Source organism: Numenius arquata, chromosome 2 (assembly GCF_964106895.1).
Source record: "Numenius arquata chromosome 2, bNumArq3.hap1.1, whole genome shotgun sequence".
Taxonomy (NCBI): domain Eukaryota; kingdom Metazoa; phylum Chordata; class Aves; order Charadriiformes; family Scolopacidae; genus Numenius; species Numenius arquata.
The window spans coordinates 131,259,990-131,277,373 of NC_133577.1; the positions used below are offsets into that span (position 1 = coordinate 131,259,990).

The 17,384-nt window shown below is 46.8% G+C and overlaps 1 protein-coding gene across 1 annotated transcript; it reads left to right on the forward strand.

Moving 5' to 3' along the window:
• Window positions 1-994: 994 nt before the first annotated feature.
• CEP41 (centrosomal protein 41) lies at window positions 995-17,044 on the forward strand. The gene is made up of 11 exons (XM_074168710.1): window positions 995-1,076; window positions 2,131-2,194; window positions 3,247-3,294; window positions 7,489-7,550; window positions 8,614-8,683; window positions 9,144-9,279; window positions 10,988-11,139; window positions 11,445-11,512; window positions 12,367-12,481; window positions 12,641-12,856; window positions 13,750-17,044. Exons 1-11 carry the CDS (start codon window positions 1,044-1,046, stop codon window positions 13,881-13,883), a joined length of 1,098 nt encoding a protein of 365 aa, XP_074024811.1. The 5' UTR covers window positions 995-1,043; the 3' UTR covers window positions 13,884-17,044.
• Window positions 17,045-17,384: the final 340 nt, after the last annotated feature.

The window sequence follows — 17,384 nt, forward strand, 5'->3', positions numbered from 1 at the left end:
GGTCTGAGAGGGAGTGTGGCCCCACAGGGGGTCTGAGGGAGGACACGGGCCCCATTTGGAGTCTGAGGGATGGATGTGGGCCCCATGAGAGGTCTGAGGGGGGATGTGGGCCCTGTAGGGGTCTAAGGAGGGACAAGGGCTCCACTGAGGGGGGGACACTGGCCCCATAAGAGGTCTGAGGGGGATGTGGGCCCTATAGGGGTCTAAGCAGGGACATGGGCTCCGTTGAGGGGCTGAGGGGGGGACACAGACCCCATGGAGGGCTGAGGGGGAACATGGGCTCCATAAGAGGGCTGAGGGGCTGTGCAGCCACACTGGGGCTCTGAGGGGGAATGTGGGCTCCACAGGGGATCTGAGGGGGGACATGGGCTCCATAGCGGGTCTGAGGGGGAACATGGGCTCTACAGGGGGATCCCAGGGGGGACGTGGGCCCCATGGGGGTCTGAGGGGGTGCGCAGCCCCATTGGGGAGACCTGAGGCTGGGGGGGGGGGAAGCTGCCGCCAAAGCCCCGCCCCCAGACCGCACCCCTCGATAAGCCCCGCCCCCATGAGGAAGCCCCGCCCCTCCATGGACCAGGCCCCGCCCCTCGGGACAGACCTTTCCCCCTCGACCACGCCCCTCCCTCCCCGCCGCGCGCCCCCTCCCAACGGCGGTGGGCGGAGCCTCCGCGCGCGGCGGGGTCCGCGGGGCGGGCGAGGAAACCGCGCGCGCCTCACCTGCCTCAGGTGCCTCGGCCGCGCGCCCGCACGGCGCTCTGAGGGCGGGGCCAGCGCCCCGCCCCGCGCATGCGCCGCCCGGAGGCCACGCCCCCTCCTCCCCGCCCCGCTTCCCGCGCGTCACGGCGCGTGCAGCCGCGGCGTCCCCTCCCGTTGCCCGGCGACGGTTGAGCGCCGTCGGCCGGCTCGCGCCCCTTGAGGCGGCCTCTGATTGGCCGCGGGGGCGGCGGGCGGCCAATCGGGGCGGGGGTTGTTGCGGGGTGGGACGCCTGAACCGGACGGCGGGTGGACGGGTAGGGGTGAGGGAGCGGTGCGGCGGCAGCAAGATGTCGAGCAGGAGGAGCGTCGGGGATCCGGAGGTGGGATCGGGGGCCGGTCCTCTGTCCGTCGCTATCCCGGCGGGGAGCGGGAGGGATCCGGGGGTCGGGGCGGGCCGTGGGGCAGTGGCGGCCTCCTCCTTTTTCTCCTCTCCCGAGAGGGCGGCCTGTGGGGAGCAGGGTCCCCGGGCTGTCAGGGGTGGGGAGCGTTTCGGTGAGGTGCCCGGGGGCCTGGAGGGTCTCTGGGGGGGTCTCGGTGGGCCGGCGCAGCCTCCGGAGGCGTCACTCGAGGCGGGGGGGGCGGGAGGGAATGGTTTCCTGCGGACCCCGGCGCCGGGCGGGTTGCGGCTGGTGGCAGAAAGGGAGAGAAATGCTCCTTTTAAGGCTTTAAAGTGGCGCTTTGGCAGGGATTTAACACCGAGTTGGAGATTCCAATTGTGTTCAGTTCTGGGCTCCCCAGTTCAAGAAGGACAGGGAACTGCTGGAGAGAGTCCAGTGGAGGCTATGGAAATGATCAGGGACTGGAGCATCTCTCTGCTGAGGAAAGGCTGAGAGACCCGGGGCTGCTCAGCCTGGAGAAAAGAAGGCTGAGAGGGGATCTCATCAATGCTGAGCGATATCTAAAGGGCAGGTGGCAAGAGGATGGGGCCAGACTCTTCTCAGTGGTGCCCAGTGACAGGACAAGGGGCAACAGGCACATACTGGAACACAGGAAATTCCATCTAAATTCCATTCTTTCCTGTGAGGGTGTCAGAGCCCTGGAAGAGGTTGCCCAGAGAGGTGGTGGAGTCTTCTTCTCTGGAGATATTCAGAGCCTTCCTGGACGTGTTCCTGTCCAACTTGCTCTAGTAGGTGACCCTGCTCTGTCAGGGGGTTGGACTAGATGATCTCCAGAGGTCCCTTCCAACCCCATATCATTCTGTGATTTGGAGGTCTGTCTTTCTGCCTGAGAGCAGAGGACACCTGTGGTCTCACTTGTCTTTTTGCTGTCTCTTAGAGCTCTTCAAATTGCCTTTTCTGTTAAGGTTTCTTTGCCTTTAAAACAAATACCTGGCTCTATATTGACTTCCTTTTATCTTTTCCTTTTTTAAAACAGTATTTAACCAGGCGCATCCCTCAGAATCCCAGATACCAACATATAAAAACCCGCCTCGATACCGGTAAGTGAAATCATCGGAGGGTGAAAACACTAAATGGGGATGTAGGAGTGTACAAAAATATGCTGAATGCTTTAGCTGCCTCTGTCCTGAACTGCTCTACCCCAGAGGCTCTGCAGCTTGTGACCTTTCCCGTAGAAATCACTGGGCTTGGTGTTTCTGTATGTGGGCTTTTCTTGTATAAGCTACTATCTTGACAAGGGTGTAAGTCAAGATAATCATTTGGGAGGTGTCTTTGGGGATTTTTTTGTTGTTAAAATGGTTGAATTTTATCTGGTAACACTGGCTTATAGTATCTACACAAAAACATCAGGGAAGGTTGTGCTCGGAGCGGTGTGTTGGAGGCAGGATTTGAATACCCTTAGAGACAGAGCTGTAACGTGTGGACTCTGTAAGGTCCTGAGTTTTAGGTTGTGACTTTCTGAAGGCAATGACTTCGTTCTCCAAAGTGTTGTCAAAACAACTCACGCTTTTGATTAGAGAGGGCTTGATGCGGAACTTGTGAATGGAAAGGGTGTACAAGGCTGGGTTGTTTTTTTTTTTTTGCAAATATCACTCTTCTGATTGTCAGGGTGCGGGTACTTCTGCACCCTTTACTGAAAATCCTGTAAAATCAAACTCCGGTGCCTTCTGTAGAAGAACTGAAATAGTGCTGGGAGTACATGCAGAAGATTTGAGCTCCTTCTGGTCATGACCGTTCACAGTGACTTCCCCCCTCCAATACAGAAGCTTTAAGCTACAGAGCACTGCCTGTTCCTAGAGACTGTTGGCAGCTGGGGTCCAGCAAGTCCTTTGACTGACTTTGCTATTTAGCTGGGCCATCCTTGTGAGAAAAAAGCACTAAGAAGAAAATCATGGTGCTTCTGGATTTATGGCTGCCTTGCATTGTTGTAGTGAAAGAGGATCTGCAAGGAACACTTGTTGTCATAGTCTGATCTTTTCCTTCAAAAGATAAAACGTAAGCCTTAGCAGCGCTGAATACAAAGACTAATAAAAAAATTTGTAACAAACTGGTGGATTTATTTTATTTATGTTTGTTTATGTTTTTGTTACAGGGAACAGTTTGACAAAATACACTGAGAAGTTGGAAGAGATCAAAAGAAGTGAGTATCTGTAGAGGAGCAGAATGTAACTTACAGTGGGTTAGTTCAAAATGGAGAGAGCATTGAGGAGTGATGAATCCCAGGCTTGGAAATCTCTACTCCGAGGATTTTCACAGCCACATTCCACAGGAATGAACTGTAGGAACAAACAGCAGTAGCCTGGAAAGATGTTTCTACCTTGATTCTTTGCTGGGCGCACTCCACTTTATCCTCCACCTTATTTGTGTTGCTCACAGTGCTTTACAGATTTAACTTAAGATACCAGGCAGGCAGGTCTGGGGGTCTTTCCGGATCCTTCTTTGTGCAAATTTTCTTATCGAATGGAAAACAGGTAGGAAGAAGTTCTCTGGATTAAGAAAACTAGACCAGACTCATCTGGGAAGACTCAAGACTGCGCTTCTGAGACTTTAGTTCACTTTTAAGTAACAAAATGATTGAGCTCGAGATCTTTCGCTTTTGTATAATTGTAGCGTACTTAAAATTCTATTAGAATGCTCCGAGGCAGGCAAGAAACAGGCTCGTTCCTGTGGAACTCATCGAGTTTACCAGAACAGCATTGATGTTTTGAAGACTTTGAGTCATTCAGGCTAATGAAAGCCAAACTGATTTTTATTTCAGTCCGTTTTCCCACTGAAAACAGGCGCTTAAAAAAATTCTTACTAATAAATCTAATGTTTTACTACTTTATTTTCAGCTACTGTCCAGATTATTTTCACACAGAGAACCAGGAAAGCTATTAAACCCAAAAGCTGCATTTATTGATGTGAAAGAAAAATCGTCCCTGTTAATGAGGATTAATTAGGAATTTGAATGTTCAGTTTTAGTTCTTAGACCTGCTTACCGTGTTCCTCTAAGATGGTAACATTCAGATTATACGGGAGGTCACTAATCTGTCACGTGAATATATTTGTGTTTGGCTCCGTGCAAAAAGGTCCTTTGTAGCTGCTTTGTTTGTTGGTATTGTTGGTTTTTTTTAAACACCGCAGGTCTTTGGGGAAAATCGAAAGAGAAATGATCTTGTTTTCCAAAATCCTGTGTCGACAGACTAAGATTTCAGCGCTTAACACTGGATCGCCATCGCTTTTTATCTCTGCTGAAAATCTTGTTGTGTGGGTCTAGTTGGTTTTCAATCTCTGCTGTGAATCTGATTTCCTTTCGTGCAGGAGATCTTTTGTTTAATCGTGGTTCTGGAGTCCAGTAGAAACTTTCTCATTATCTTTGGGCTGAATAGACACCTTGTGTTCCCGGGCAGTTTAGAAACTTCTCCCCCTTGATTTCTCATGGATAGATGACACCGTTTGGACACAATTTTAAATAACCCAGCACAGTCAACTCTCTGTCTCTTGTGTAATGTGAGAGAGTGGGACTTAATACCGCGAGTCCGCTGTGGAATCAAAAACGATGAGAGAGCTGGAACCACGATGATTTGTGCTTCGGAGGATTGACTTGAGGAGAGACACACAGTCTCTTACCTTTCTCTGGTGTTGCCTTCAGTCGTTTCCGAAGCCCCGAGGAGCATCTCCTTGAATACACAATAATTACAGCTTCGTAGCTGAAGCAAAAAATGTCAGAAAATCCGAATGGACCTTCCAGGATAGAACCGGGTACGTCGTGTTGCTTTTGTAGTCCGAAGCAGCACTTCTTCTGAATTTTCTGGTAACTTCTGGGAGGCTCATGCAGGCGTTCAGATTGGTCTGCTCCAGGTCAGGCTTTGTAATAACAACAGTTTTGTGGCGATTTTGGGTTTTTTTTTTCTTGACAGAAATAGTTTTGGGTGGTAAAGGCAAGATCTAGGTCATAAAGGCTTATTCTGGGATAAATAATCCTTGCTTGAGGTGGGAGGAAAGCAGCCGGCAGCTGTTTTGTATAAGCACTGTGACAACAGTTCTGCTTTGTCGGTGTTTATGCATACATCCAGCACTTCATAAGCTTTACTGCTTTTATTTGTCCTTCTAAATTAAATTTATTTCTTGCCCTTCGCGTGGCTGAAGGGCTCTTTTTGTCCGTGGCTGGGGAGTTTCAATCATTTGGACACGGGCTACGCACGGGTTTTGTCAGGCAGATGAGATGAGCTGTAAAAATGACAATTGTTGCTGTTATTTCCGAGTCATAAAGGGAGGCTTTAGCAAGTTGAACTTGAGGCTTGAAACCAGGATTTTTTGCAAGAACCATAAGGGTCGTTTTCAAGTTTATTAGACTTCAGAATGTCAATTTATATGCAGGTCTTGTACTTCAGACCCAGGGTTTGAAATGCGTAGCGCACACTGCAGTGCACGGGGGTATTTTGGATGGACTCCTTCTTTCTAAGACAAATTGTTTAGTCACGAGCAGACATTGCTTTGCAGCTTAATAAACATTATATAGGGTAGGATGTTGAATTTGGAAACTCTGTTTGCTGTGAATGCTGAAAATTAACTGGGCTACCTCTGCAGGAAATATATTTAAGAGGGAAAGGATAGGAATAAAACACCCAGAGAGAAAACTCACAATATCTCTTTTTATGTCTGTTTTGCTACCGTAATGTGCCCGTTGGTTGTGTACAGGGAGAATCTTTTCCAAGCAGAATGTCTGTCGGGAAGCTCCTGATCACCGCTTGTATTGGGAAGAGATCTCAGCCTCCAGCGTTCGCGTGGCTCCTTCTCTAAACACACGTCAGTTTGAGAGTTTCCATAAGCTAATTCTGCGGTAAATTTTTGTGTGGTGGTTACAGGAATATGGATTGGAGCCCTTCCCCCTTTTCCCCCATCTTCCCTGGCTTAAGCTAACGGAGCATTCAGCAGATGGTTTTAGAGGATTTAGAATTGCTTAACTGGCTGGATTTGCTAAAGGTCCTGTTCTCCGTTGTTAGTCCTCTTAGCTGAACAGCTAGAGAGAGACCGGTTTGGAATATCCTCCAACAGTTACTAAAATTGTTAGAAAAATGCAAAGGATTTTTCTTCTTTTTTTAAAAATAAAAATCGGTGACTTCAGAGGTGGAACCTAGTAAGGGAGGAGGAGGGAAAAAAAAAAGGAGGAGCAGTTTTATTTTTGAGAGAGTTTTAGATTCATTAGAGGGTGGCTTCAAGAGCTGCGTGCAGAACTTGGTTACAGCTGCAGAGCTTGACACCGGAGGAACCTTGTCCATCTTCTTTGCCTTTCCCTGCCAGTGCAGGATAGACTTTTTTCTTTTTTTTTTTTCCTTTTTTTTGCCTCTTCTGCGATCTTCTTTCTACCTGTAACTTTCCCAAAGGATGAGGCTTCCATTACTTCCCGTGGGAGACTATTTCATATCAAGATGTTCCTACTGATACTCGTCTGAGCTTCTCTCTCCTACCACATACACCCTTTTGTTTCACACTAGAAGGCTTCTCTCTTCCTTGTGTTTATCCGTCTCGAGTATCTGCATGCAATCAAGCTTCCATCCTTGTCATCACTTACTTAGCCCCGGTAATCTCTGCTCTGGTGGTTTGCCAGTCGTTCCAACAGACCGCTCAGTTTTCTCTCTGCCTAAGCTTTGTCTTCGGGCTTAAGACTCAATTAGTCCAGCTTCTCCTTAGCAATTATGTGTGTTTCAAGCTGGCATCCGTGCTGATCTGCTGTTCGATTTTCTGCATTAAACACCTTCTGTCCTTTAGCTATCCGCATTAGCAAATTATAGGAATCGGAATTTGTCAGATAAAGTAAAAAAACCTAGAGCATTTTAATCGGTAAGATTAAGCGTACATATTTAGCTTAATATTTGGAAAGACATAGTCTGAGATGCAGTGCCTCTATGATTCTATGCTCCAATTCTGCTGGAACTTACACAAATTAAAAATTTGAGTAAATGAAATCTTTTGGTTTAAGAGGCTTTGTGACCATAGCAGGCTTCGAAGAACAGCAGGTGAGGTGATAAATTCATGAAGCTGCTTCCTTCCCCCAGTGAGCATGGAAAGCACAAAATAATACAGGTTTGGGTCTAAAACCAACTAAATCTGCCTTCTCCACTTTAAGTGCATCTGGACAAGATCTCTCTTTATAACTGGTGTTACTTTTCACAAAGTCTTCAGGTTTGCTCCTCTGATTCTTCAGCGCAAGCTTCGTGCCTAGAAACCCTGCCTTGTGGGGAGACGGGAGTCTGCGAGAAGAGCTGGGACTAAGCCCCTTACCCGGTATTCGCAAAAGCTGGCAATTAACTGAAAACTGACCTTGTCCTCTTCTGTTTTCTTTTTGAAGATTACAGATATAAAAAGGATGAGCTGTTTAAAAGGCTGAAAGTGACTACTTTTGCCCAGTTGGTATGTATAGTTCCCTTTCTGGCCTCTGAAAGTTGTTATTTTTTTATAAACAGCATTTTTGCTTTGTCTAAAGCTTTCTATGTATTTATGTAGCCTCAGTGTATAATTCTTCTGCCTCAGCTTCTTCCTGCCCTCATGGATTTCCCTAAATAAAAGCAAACCATTCAGGCCAAATGTTTTCAGGGTAGTCAAATGCTTTTAGTTAGAAATTGAAGTTTGTAGTGACTCTGTGTTTGAAATTTGTTCTCTACGTTTTTGTCCATTGACTTAAGAGGATCTTCAAGCCTCTTACAAAAGAAAAGGGCTACGTAAAGTAGCATTCAAATCTGATCCTGTCGAGCTTTGTGTCAAGGAGTCACAGCCTGAAGCCCTCCCTAACAGCGGGTTTAAGTGCAGAAGGTGGGAAGGTTGTGACTGCAAGGTTTTCTGTGTATTTTTTTTAAATTAAAAGAAATTAATCTAAATATTAAAAAATGGAAAATGTGATCAATAAATAAAAAGCTGTGTGTTGCTTACATGTTGGTTTAAGAAAATTAGTAAAAACTAGAAAAAGACAAGCTTTCCTCTAAGGAGAGAAAGAAAAGGAAGGTTAAACTCTCAGATATTGAAGGAGTGGGTTTCTGTAGACTCATTTCTTTAGTTCCACTGGGTTGTTAAGACCAATTCCTGTGACTCTCACTGGTTGATGAACTGATTTAGTTCGTGAATATCACAGGATCTGCTCTCGCAGACCAATTAACCATATGCGATTTTATCCGTAATGCTGAAATGTTTCGGTGACTAAACTTCATTAAAGTCAGAAAACACTCTGCCCGTGTGGCACATCTGGCTTTTCTCTATTCTAAGGCTGAGCGTTCTTTTTTTTTTTGCTACAACTTTTGCTTAATAAAAGGACACGCTTGCAGTGCAGGCATCCTATATGTGACCTTGAAGTCCAGTAGAAGTTGCATTGAGTTAAACGTAGTTTGGCTTGAGGATTGTTTTTCCTTAAGCTGATCCCCGCTGTCTTTCATTGCCGGTGCATGCGTATCAAGGTATCGTCGCTTGCTTTTGTTTCCTGCAGGTCATCCAGGTTGCCTCTCTATCTGATGAAACCTTAGAAGTGACAAATGAGGAGATCCACGAGCTGGAAGGTAACAATATTTATTGTAAGCACAAAGAGAAAGAGCTGGAGGTCGCTGTCATGTGGTGAACCGTGTCCTGACAGACATAGCTGACTATTCAGCGAGTCTTTTAAAAATCAGGAGGAAAAAATAACTTAACCTGTGGCCTGCAACCATTCCACTTTGCGAACAGAAACGCTCCTAAAACAGAAAGGCTTGCAAATAAGAAAGGCCTCGTGCTGCCAAGTTTATTGTAGTAACTCGGTAGATATCGTGCATCGAGAATTACATTTTTATTGAATTCTTAAAATGAGATCTTGAGCCCTTAAAAATCACATGGCTCTTTATTATTTCAGTAAGTCATCCCCATAAGAGGATGAAGGTAAGGCTGTATTTAAGAGACACACTTTCTTCTAAGAATAGAAACTGGGCTTAAAACCTGTTTATTTCCTGCAGCATTTTAACTCTTTGTACCCTGTTCTCTCCCCAGATGGTGATTCCGCTGCTCCAGATGCTGAAGTAACAGCGGGGACAAATGGGAAAGGAAGCCCCGATGGGACACCTAGTCCCGTCCTGTTCATAAACAACACAGGGGCTGCGGAATCCTATCGGTCCACACTGCAGAGGTGCCTAATAATTAATAGACAATTTTCTTCCTGTCTTAGCAGATAATTATTTTTATTCAGCTAGTTATTTTAAATTGCTACTAAGTGGCTTTATTTCTCATTAAAGCCTGATTTTGCAGGTCCGGGGATGTAAGCGAGAGGGTTGGTGGGTTTTCCTGTCTGAGTGAGGTTGGTTTGAGGCTGTAACCCAAAACTGTTGCCACCTGATGATTGTCTAAGTGTCTGACTGGGAAATGTGTTTGTAGGATTCGATCCAGACCCCTGGATTTAAGAATCCATGTTACAAACTACTCTGGTAAACTCAGTAATGTGCCTTCCTGTGATGGTCTTAATGGGTTGTCCCATGATTGAGAATAAAAGTCCATTTTCCAAACCCACTGCATCACTAGTTGAGGTCAGAGATACCAGGAAGACACTGTAAGAGGAAGCTTGGTCTCAGCCCTTCCCTTGCTGTTAACAGAAGAGCTGAGACACCAGCCTGACAGGTTTGGTGATCGCATATCAGAGCCATCAATTTAGTCACCAGTAAGAGTATCTGGAGGTTTCTTTTCGTGTCCTGTATCCAGTCTAGTGATGAAGTGGGAAGACTTCTGCACAGCGCTGCTTGTAGATGACTGACAGTTATTTAGTCTGTCTCACTCACTGAGATCTCGACATTGGCAGCTTCTTAGAATTATTCTCCCTCAACCTCAAAGTCCCTTACAGCATAAAACACCTGGAATTAACTGATCCAGAAGAGTATGGTATGTTCACATAGCAAGACTGAACTCTATTTTTTTTTTTAATTATATTGATAAAAGTAAAATCAGTCTCTTATGAGGTGCTGGGAAGGCTGAAATAGAATCTCTCCATTTTTATGGGGTGTCTGGCTGTACTGGAAGGTAATTGGGCTTTTGGAACAGGTGATGTTTTCCATCGCTCTGACCTGATGAAGAGGTACAGAAGTACCAGGCAGGTTAGGGGTGGACCTGCTGGAAAGCAGTTCTGAGGAGAAGGATCTGGGGGTCCTGGTAGATAGCAAACTATCCATGAGCCAGCAATGTGCCCTTGTCGCCAAGAGGGCCAATGGGATCCTGGGCTGCGTAGGGAAGAGTGTGGCCAGTAGGTCGAGGGAGGTCATTCTCCCCCTCTACTCTGCACTGGTGAGGCCACAACTGGAATACTGCATCCAGTTCTGGGCTCCCCAGTTCAAGAGAGACAGGGAACTACTGGAGAGAGTCCAGCGTAGGGCAGCAAAGATGATTGAGGGACTGGAGCATCTCCCTGATGAGGAAAGGCTGAGAGAGCTGGGACTCTTTAGCCTGGAGAAGAGAAGGCTGAGGGGAGACCTTATCTATGTTTACAAGTACCTAGAGGGTGGGTTGAAGGAGGATGGAGCCGGACTCTTTTCAGTGGTTCCCAGTGACAGGACGAGGGGCAACGGGCACAAGCTGGAACATGGGAAGTTCCATTTAAATATGAGGAGAAACCTCTTTCCGGTGAGGGTGCCAGAGCCCTGGAACAGGCTGCCCAGGGAGGGTGTGGAGTCCCCTTCTCTGGAGATCTTCAAGACCCACCTGGGTGCAGCCCTGAGTGATGTGCTCTGGGCAACCCTGCTTTGGCAGGGGAGTTGGACTAGATGATCTCTAGAGGTCCCTTCCAACTCTGACAATTCCGTGAAGTGTTCAGAGTGACAGTTTGCACCATAATCTTTTCTTTCCTCTTGTAGTGTGATAAGTGGTGTTGGCGAACTTGATATAGAAAAGGACACTCCAAAGAAAGTGGACGCTCAGGCTAAAGACATGCCTTATCCTGACTGCCCCTTCCTGCTTTTGGATGTACGAGACCAAGATGCGTACGACCAATGTCACATTATTGGAGGTGAGGAGGCCAGAATCCCACAGCAGCCTAGTGTCAACTGGGGATCATATATTAAGCTTTTTTTTGTGCCATATTCCTGCTGGCTTCATTTTTCCCCCCGCAAGGTGGCATGTCGCTTGGGTACAGAATGTTCTCAGCGCTCATCTAGCACATCCATCTTTCCTGGGAAGGGGATGAAGGGACCGAGCTGATGCTAATCCCTTATTCAGTCGGTTTTCAAGTCTGTTGTATCACTTGTATTCTAGGTTGTGTGATGGTTGGCATTGAGCTGCTAGATGATTTGTCTCTCTTTTTCTCCTTTGCAGCTTATTCGTACCCTATTGCAACGCTCTCTAGAACAATGAACCCATATACAAATAATATTCTGGAATATGTATCCTTTACATATACAGTGCTGGAATTTAAAAAAAACAAAAACAAACAAACCCAACAAAAAAACTATGGGGTCGTCGGTGGAGGCTTCCAAAAACAATTGGAGATATAGCATTTGCTGTGATCGGGACAATGCTTAACCAACAAAATCTGGGGATCTCAAGGAGGGTGAGAGAGGAGGTCCTTTATGCTGGCTGCAATTACCTGGTGGGGCTCCGCTGCCACCATCAGATGCTGGATTTTACTTCCTCAAGGCTGTAACGCCTCTTAACACTGATGGTAGCTGCCTGAATTTGGCTTTTTTGAGGGTTTTTGGCTGCTGGGAGGTAAAGCCATACTATTTGGACCCCCTTCTCCTGCTGTTGCTGGAGCGCTGGGCTTCTTGAGGGATGTGTTCATCAAATCCTTTGGCTTCCTCTCAGCACCTTAATGGGAATTGGCTTTTTCTGTGGAGGACAGAAAGAGGATTATTAGCTAAGATTAGGTTGATAATTTCCTGGGTCATTAGCTTGGGGGTTGCAGGGGAGAGGGGAGATTGTAAATGAAGGTGCTTCTTGCTATTGCCCGTTACTAACTAATCTGCAAAACACTGGTGGATGTTTGCTGCAGGGGCTGCGCTCCAGTGGGTATTAGGCTGTGTCCTTTCCAGCCTCTGGCAAACCTCAGCTACTGAGAAATCAGTTTTAAAGCATAGCTTGAGGGAAGGCATTCCTGATATTTGCGAATCAAATAGGGAATCACTCGGTCTCCAGTCCCATTTGTTTGTCTCTCTCTTTTTTTTTTTTTTTCCTTTCTAAAATATATTAAGGTTCACCTTCAGTTTACAAATGAATCCTTAGCTCTTCTGCCTATCAGAAAAATGCGCATGGAAAAATCATCATTTTGTACGACAACGATGAGAGGTTAGCCAGCCAGGCTGCGACAACCATGTGTGAGAGGGGCTTTGAGAACTTGTTTATGTTATCTGGAGGTAAGCGGGGATGGACAGGACTCCCTGAGATCTCGGATGGGTAGACTGAGAGCAGAGAGCAAGGTTCTGTGAGCTGGAGATTGGAAAAAGCTGGATATTCAGCTCTGAGTGTTTGCGACTGGTAAAATCACTGATAGTGTGTGATCTGTACGTCTGCAGGCCTGAAGGTCCTGGCACAGAAGATCCCTGAAGGACTGATCACCGGCTCGCTTCCTGTGTCCTGCCAAGTGGCAGCTCCCACTGGATCTGCCCGAAAAAAGACCTCTCCCAAAGCGCCACCCACCCGTGCTGAGAATAAATGGAGATTCTCTGCAGATGATCTACAAAAGATAAAGTTCTACCTGGAAGAGGAGCACGTTCCTTCAGATGCTGCCAGTAAGATTGCAGGGCAAATGCTGCAGCCGCTTTCTGTAGCTCTTGAGCCAGCCCTGCAGCCGTTCTCTGCTTTGCTGTGTTCTCTCTATGAGATTGCTGGAACAGGGAGAATTTTTCTTCCAAACTCACTGAGAAGATCCACCAAAACCTGTGCTATGCTGATCCCAGAGGATTTAATCTTACATAGCTACATGATGGCAAAATCCTGGGCATATACCATTCTGCCCACTATATTTAAAAATCTCTAGGTTTTACTATCAATTAGTAGATTTTTCAAATTCTTAGGCTTGCACAGCTAGATAGAGACTGCCTAGAAACCCCTGCTGAATTAATGATGACTATATATGTTCACAGGCAGAGCTAGAGAGCCAGTGAGGGGCAACGGATCATTTGTGTGTCCTTGCACTCCATAGAATGGTTTGGGTGGGAAGGGACCTTAAAGATCATCCAGTGCCACCCCCTGCCCTGGGCAGGGACACCTCCCACCAGACGAGTTTGTTCAAAGCTCCCTCCAACCTGGCGTTGAACCCCTCCAGGGATGGGGCAGCCACAGCTTCTCTGGGCAACCTGGGCCAGGCTCTCACCACCCTCACAGCAAAGAAGTTCTTCCCCACACCTCAGCTCAATCTCCCCTCTTTCAGTGTCAAACCCTTCCCCCTCCTCCTATGGCTCCCCTCCCTCATCCAGAGTCCCTCCCCAGCTTTCCTGGAGCCCCTTTAGGGACTGGAAGGGGCTCCAAGGTCTCCCTGGAGCCTTCTCTTCTCCAGGCTGAACCCCCCAACTCTCTCAGCCTGTCCTCACAGCAGAGGGGCTCCAACCTTCTGATCATCTCTGTGACTCTTCCATTCAGACAGCTTCTTATCTTTTTTTGTCATTTGTTTTCTTTCCCCCAGGCCATCTTAGCCGTGGTTCTTCAGGCCGTAATTCCAAGGTGACAACAGCGAGGAGCAGCGCCGCTGGCAACGTGGGATCCCTCACTGCCCGCTCATTCAGCAAGAGCAGCCTCCAGAACAGGCCATGGAAATAAGCAGCGGTGTCTTTCACTAAACGGACATCCAGGTTCTGGGAACCTCGAGCAGTGCAGCCCGTTTGTCGTTTTAGGAATCCGCAGGGAAAAGCAGCAGTGGTGTGTAAATGGCAGCTCGGGTAAGGCTGGGGGAGCTTGAACAGCTGATGTTTCGTAGAAGCAGGAATGGGATCACTTTGGCAAGGCGGAATTTTAGGTGTGGTGTCAGGGCAGAGTTACCTAACTGATATTTTTTTAGAGGAGGGAGGAAGCCGGTAGTAAAGCCTGTGACCAGTAGAAACGGTTCTGCGAAGTTTTTAGTTCAGAAGAATGAATTTGTGTCTGTAACACGCTCCTGTGCTGTGCCCCCGGAACCGCAGACTGTGCGACCAGGAGAACACACGTGAAGATAAATGGGCCAGAAATCATCTGTGAGCAAAAACCATGGTGTTTTGTAGCAAAGATAAAGACATTCAACAACTTGCCAAAACGCTGGAGAGAGGATTCCGTAAGTTTGTTGGTTTGTTTTGTTGGGTTCTTTTTTATTTATTTTTATGTTAATGAACAGAAGTATTTGTAATAAAGATGTTTTTGGAAATAACGCCCAGCGTGGCACTGTAACCTGGCAGCTGTGAACAGTTTGTGAAACAGTTCTGTATTTTTAAAGGCGAGCTGGAGGAGAGAATAACAGTGTTTTTTCCCTCTCTTTTCCCTTACTGTTGTTTGGCTTCTGTGCTTTTTTTGCTTTGTTCCTTGCCGTGGTTAGAGCTACTGTGCGGTGGTTTTGGTTCTAAATGAGATTAAATGAAAGAGTGAGGCTGCCAGATGTGCTGAGCGGGGTTTTAGCTGACATTTCTTAGGACAGAATCAACTGCTGTGCCCTTCTTCTTGGTGTGCAGGCAGGGTGTCTCCTTAGTTCAGCTGTGAACTGGTGGTTTGCTCCTTTTCTGACTTGCCAGAGCAGGTCACTGGAGCTCCAGAAAACTACAACTGGAGGAGCCAGTTGCTCTTCTGCTGACAAAGGTGACGTCCCGAGCCATCATACAGGCAGCTGTGAGTCAGAGTTAGGGAGCAGAACGTCATTTTCCCTCTTAAAATGATTTTGTGATGCCTGGAACCAAAGAGCTCTGCAGTCCCAGTGCCTGACAGAGGCTGGAAACTTATTCCCAGTTACGCCCTCGCCAGCGTTTTTGGAGTAGTTCCTTCAAGGATAGAGTGGCTGAAGGGAAATTTTCTTCTCTCCTTAAAACCCAGCAGGGACCGTGAATCTGGTAACTGAACAGGGCGTGAAGATTTCATAGAAAACGAGTGTCACAGCTGTCATCAAATCTGTGCTTCCACCATACCAGTATTGGCTGGATGACCTAAAAATCATCTGAAACTACCCAGTGACGAAGCAGAGTTGCCTCCTAGAGACGTTGTAGGTGGTTACAGAGAGATTCAGCTTGGTCCAGCTTTGGCTTCTTGAATTTTAGTGGGTTTGTGTGGTTTTTGTCTCCTTTTTGAAGTAGACAAGGAATCTTTAACAGATCCCAAAATTCACCCCTGGTGCAGATCATCGGGATAATTCTGGTGAAAGGGCAAGGTGAGAGAAATTGTGGATAATTTCCAGTCTGGCAGTTTAACGTTCAACATCCGTGAGCACATTTATCATGTTTATTGTGTCTCCGTGAGTCTTAAATCAAAGGAGTGCTGATACAGGGACTGGCAGTCGCATTGCGATGAGTGCCATAACTTCAGTCCTCTCTGGAGAAGAGCAAGGTGATCAGCACAAACCCCCTGATGCTGTGTCGGGATCCCCCGGAGGGAGAATAAGGGGAGAAATCAAGGGGCAAAGGGCAGAACCAGCATTTAAAATGGACTGAACAAAGTCCTTCAAAGAGCTAAATGCTCCCGTGTGTTCAAATGTCCATCTATATATTTTTTTTTTATATGTAACAAAATCTGCTTGCAGGGAGGTAACTTAAAGCTCTCGGCTTCCTGGAGAAGTTCTTGGGTGTTTAAAGTTGTACAGACCAGCTCTAATTAGTACAAACTGCCTTTCCAACCCCTCCACTAAGGATTGCGTATGTCCTGGGTTTCCATATGGGATGTGTGTGTGTGTGTAAATATGTTGGGCTGGTCAGGTATGAAGATGAAAAAAAATTAAAGATCTTATTTTAGCCCATCCTTAGGAAACATCTCACCGTCTTGGTAACTTCTCTTCTTTCTTACTTGATTGCATTTCTGGAAGCCTTCTTGTTGGTTTAATTGTAGCCATTTTTATTTTGAACCAAATAGCTTGTCCTCCTAAGTCAGGCTTGGTTGGATCTTTGTGGAATGGCAGCATCGCTTTTTGAGAGAAAAACACTTTCTAAATGGTCTGAGGCCAAAGCGGGAGCTGCAGGGACCTGGTTCTTGTCCACGCTCTTCTTCACTCGCGGCCTTGGGAAGCTGACTCACCTCTTGGGGCTTTAATTACTGATTGGCGAGGCTATTAGGTGGCCTAATAAGAATAAATAAAAGCTAAATAAAGATTTCAAAGGAGTTACTGGTACGGAAGCATCGCAGAAATGCCCCGTTTAGCTTTGAACATCTTAATGCGGCTCATGCAACTGCTTGGTCTGATCTTGGTGTCCTGAGTCCGCTGCTCCTGCCCTGTCCAGCACCTCCGTTTTTATGTCATAATTAAATAAAAAAAATCAAAAGAAGCATAATTCAGTGGATAGATTGCCTAGCCTTATTGCGTGAAAAATTATACTGCTTGATTGATGTGCACCCAAGACGTGAGAGCTATTTATTACCTACTTGAAAGATGGGGACCAGTACAGCCCAGAAGATCTCCCACTCGCACACCAGTAGGATCTTTCAGCTCTGTGAGCGCTTGGAAGTGTATGAAATGCATCTGTCTGAAAACAGACATGAGTAGTGGTCATTGGCTTGGCTTAAAGTCCCGATTTGGCTGTCCAGCTCTGGGAGATGGATCCAAAATCCCTGGCTGCTTTCCATGGAAACCTCCCTTCTGAAACAGACGGACAAAACCAATCCAAGCTGTTTGAGATCCTCCAAATCCATCGAAGGAAGAACTGAATGTACTTTTCCCCGTCGTCTTGATGGATTTGTACGGTTTTGGACACTTAACTTGGTATTGTTTGGAGAATAGTGTCGAACTATGTTGTCTGGGAGTTTTAATTGTTTAATTTAATAAAAAATAAATGACACCATATGGTTGAGTACTTTGGTTTGAGTTTTGACAGCTAAAGGAGAGTGTGGAGACCCACAGAATGATACGGGGTTGGAAGGGACCTCTGAAGATCATCTCGTCCAACCCCCCTGCCAAAGCAGGTCCACCTAGAGCAGGTCCCACAGGAACGTGTCCAGGGGTGTTTGAATGTCTCCAGAGAAGGAGACTCCACCAACCTCTCTGGGAAGCCTCTTCCAGGGCTCTGCCACCCTCACAGGAAAGAAGTTCCTCCTCATGTTTAGATGGAACTTCCTGTCTTCAAGGTTGTGCCCGTTACCTCTTGTCCTGTCACTGGGCGC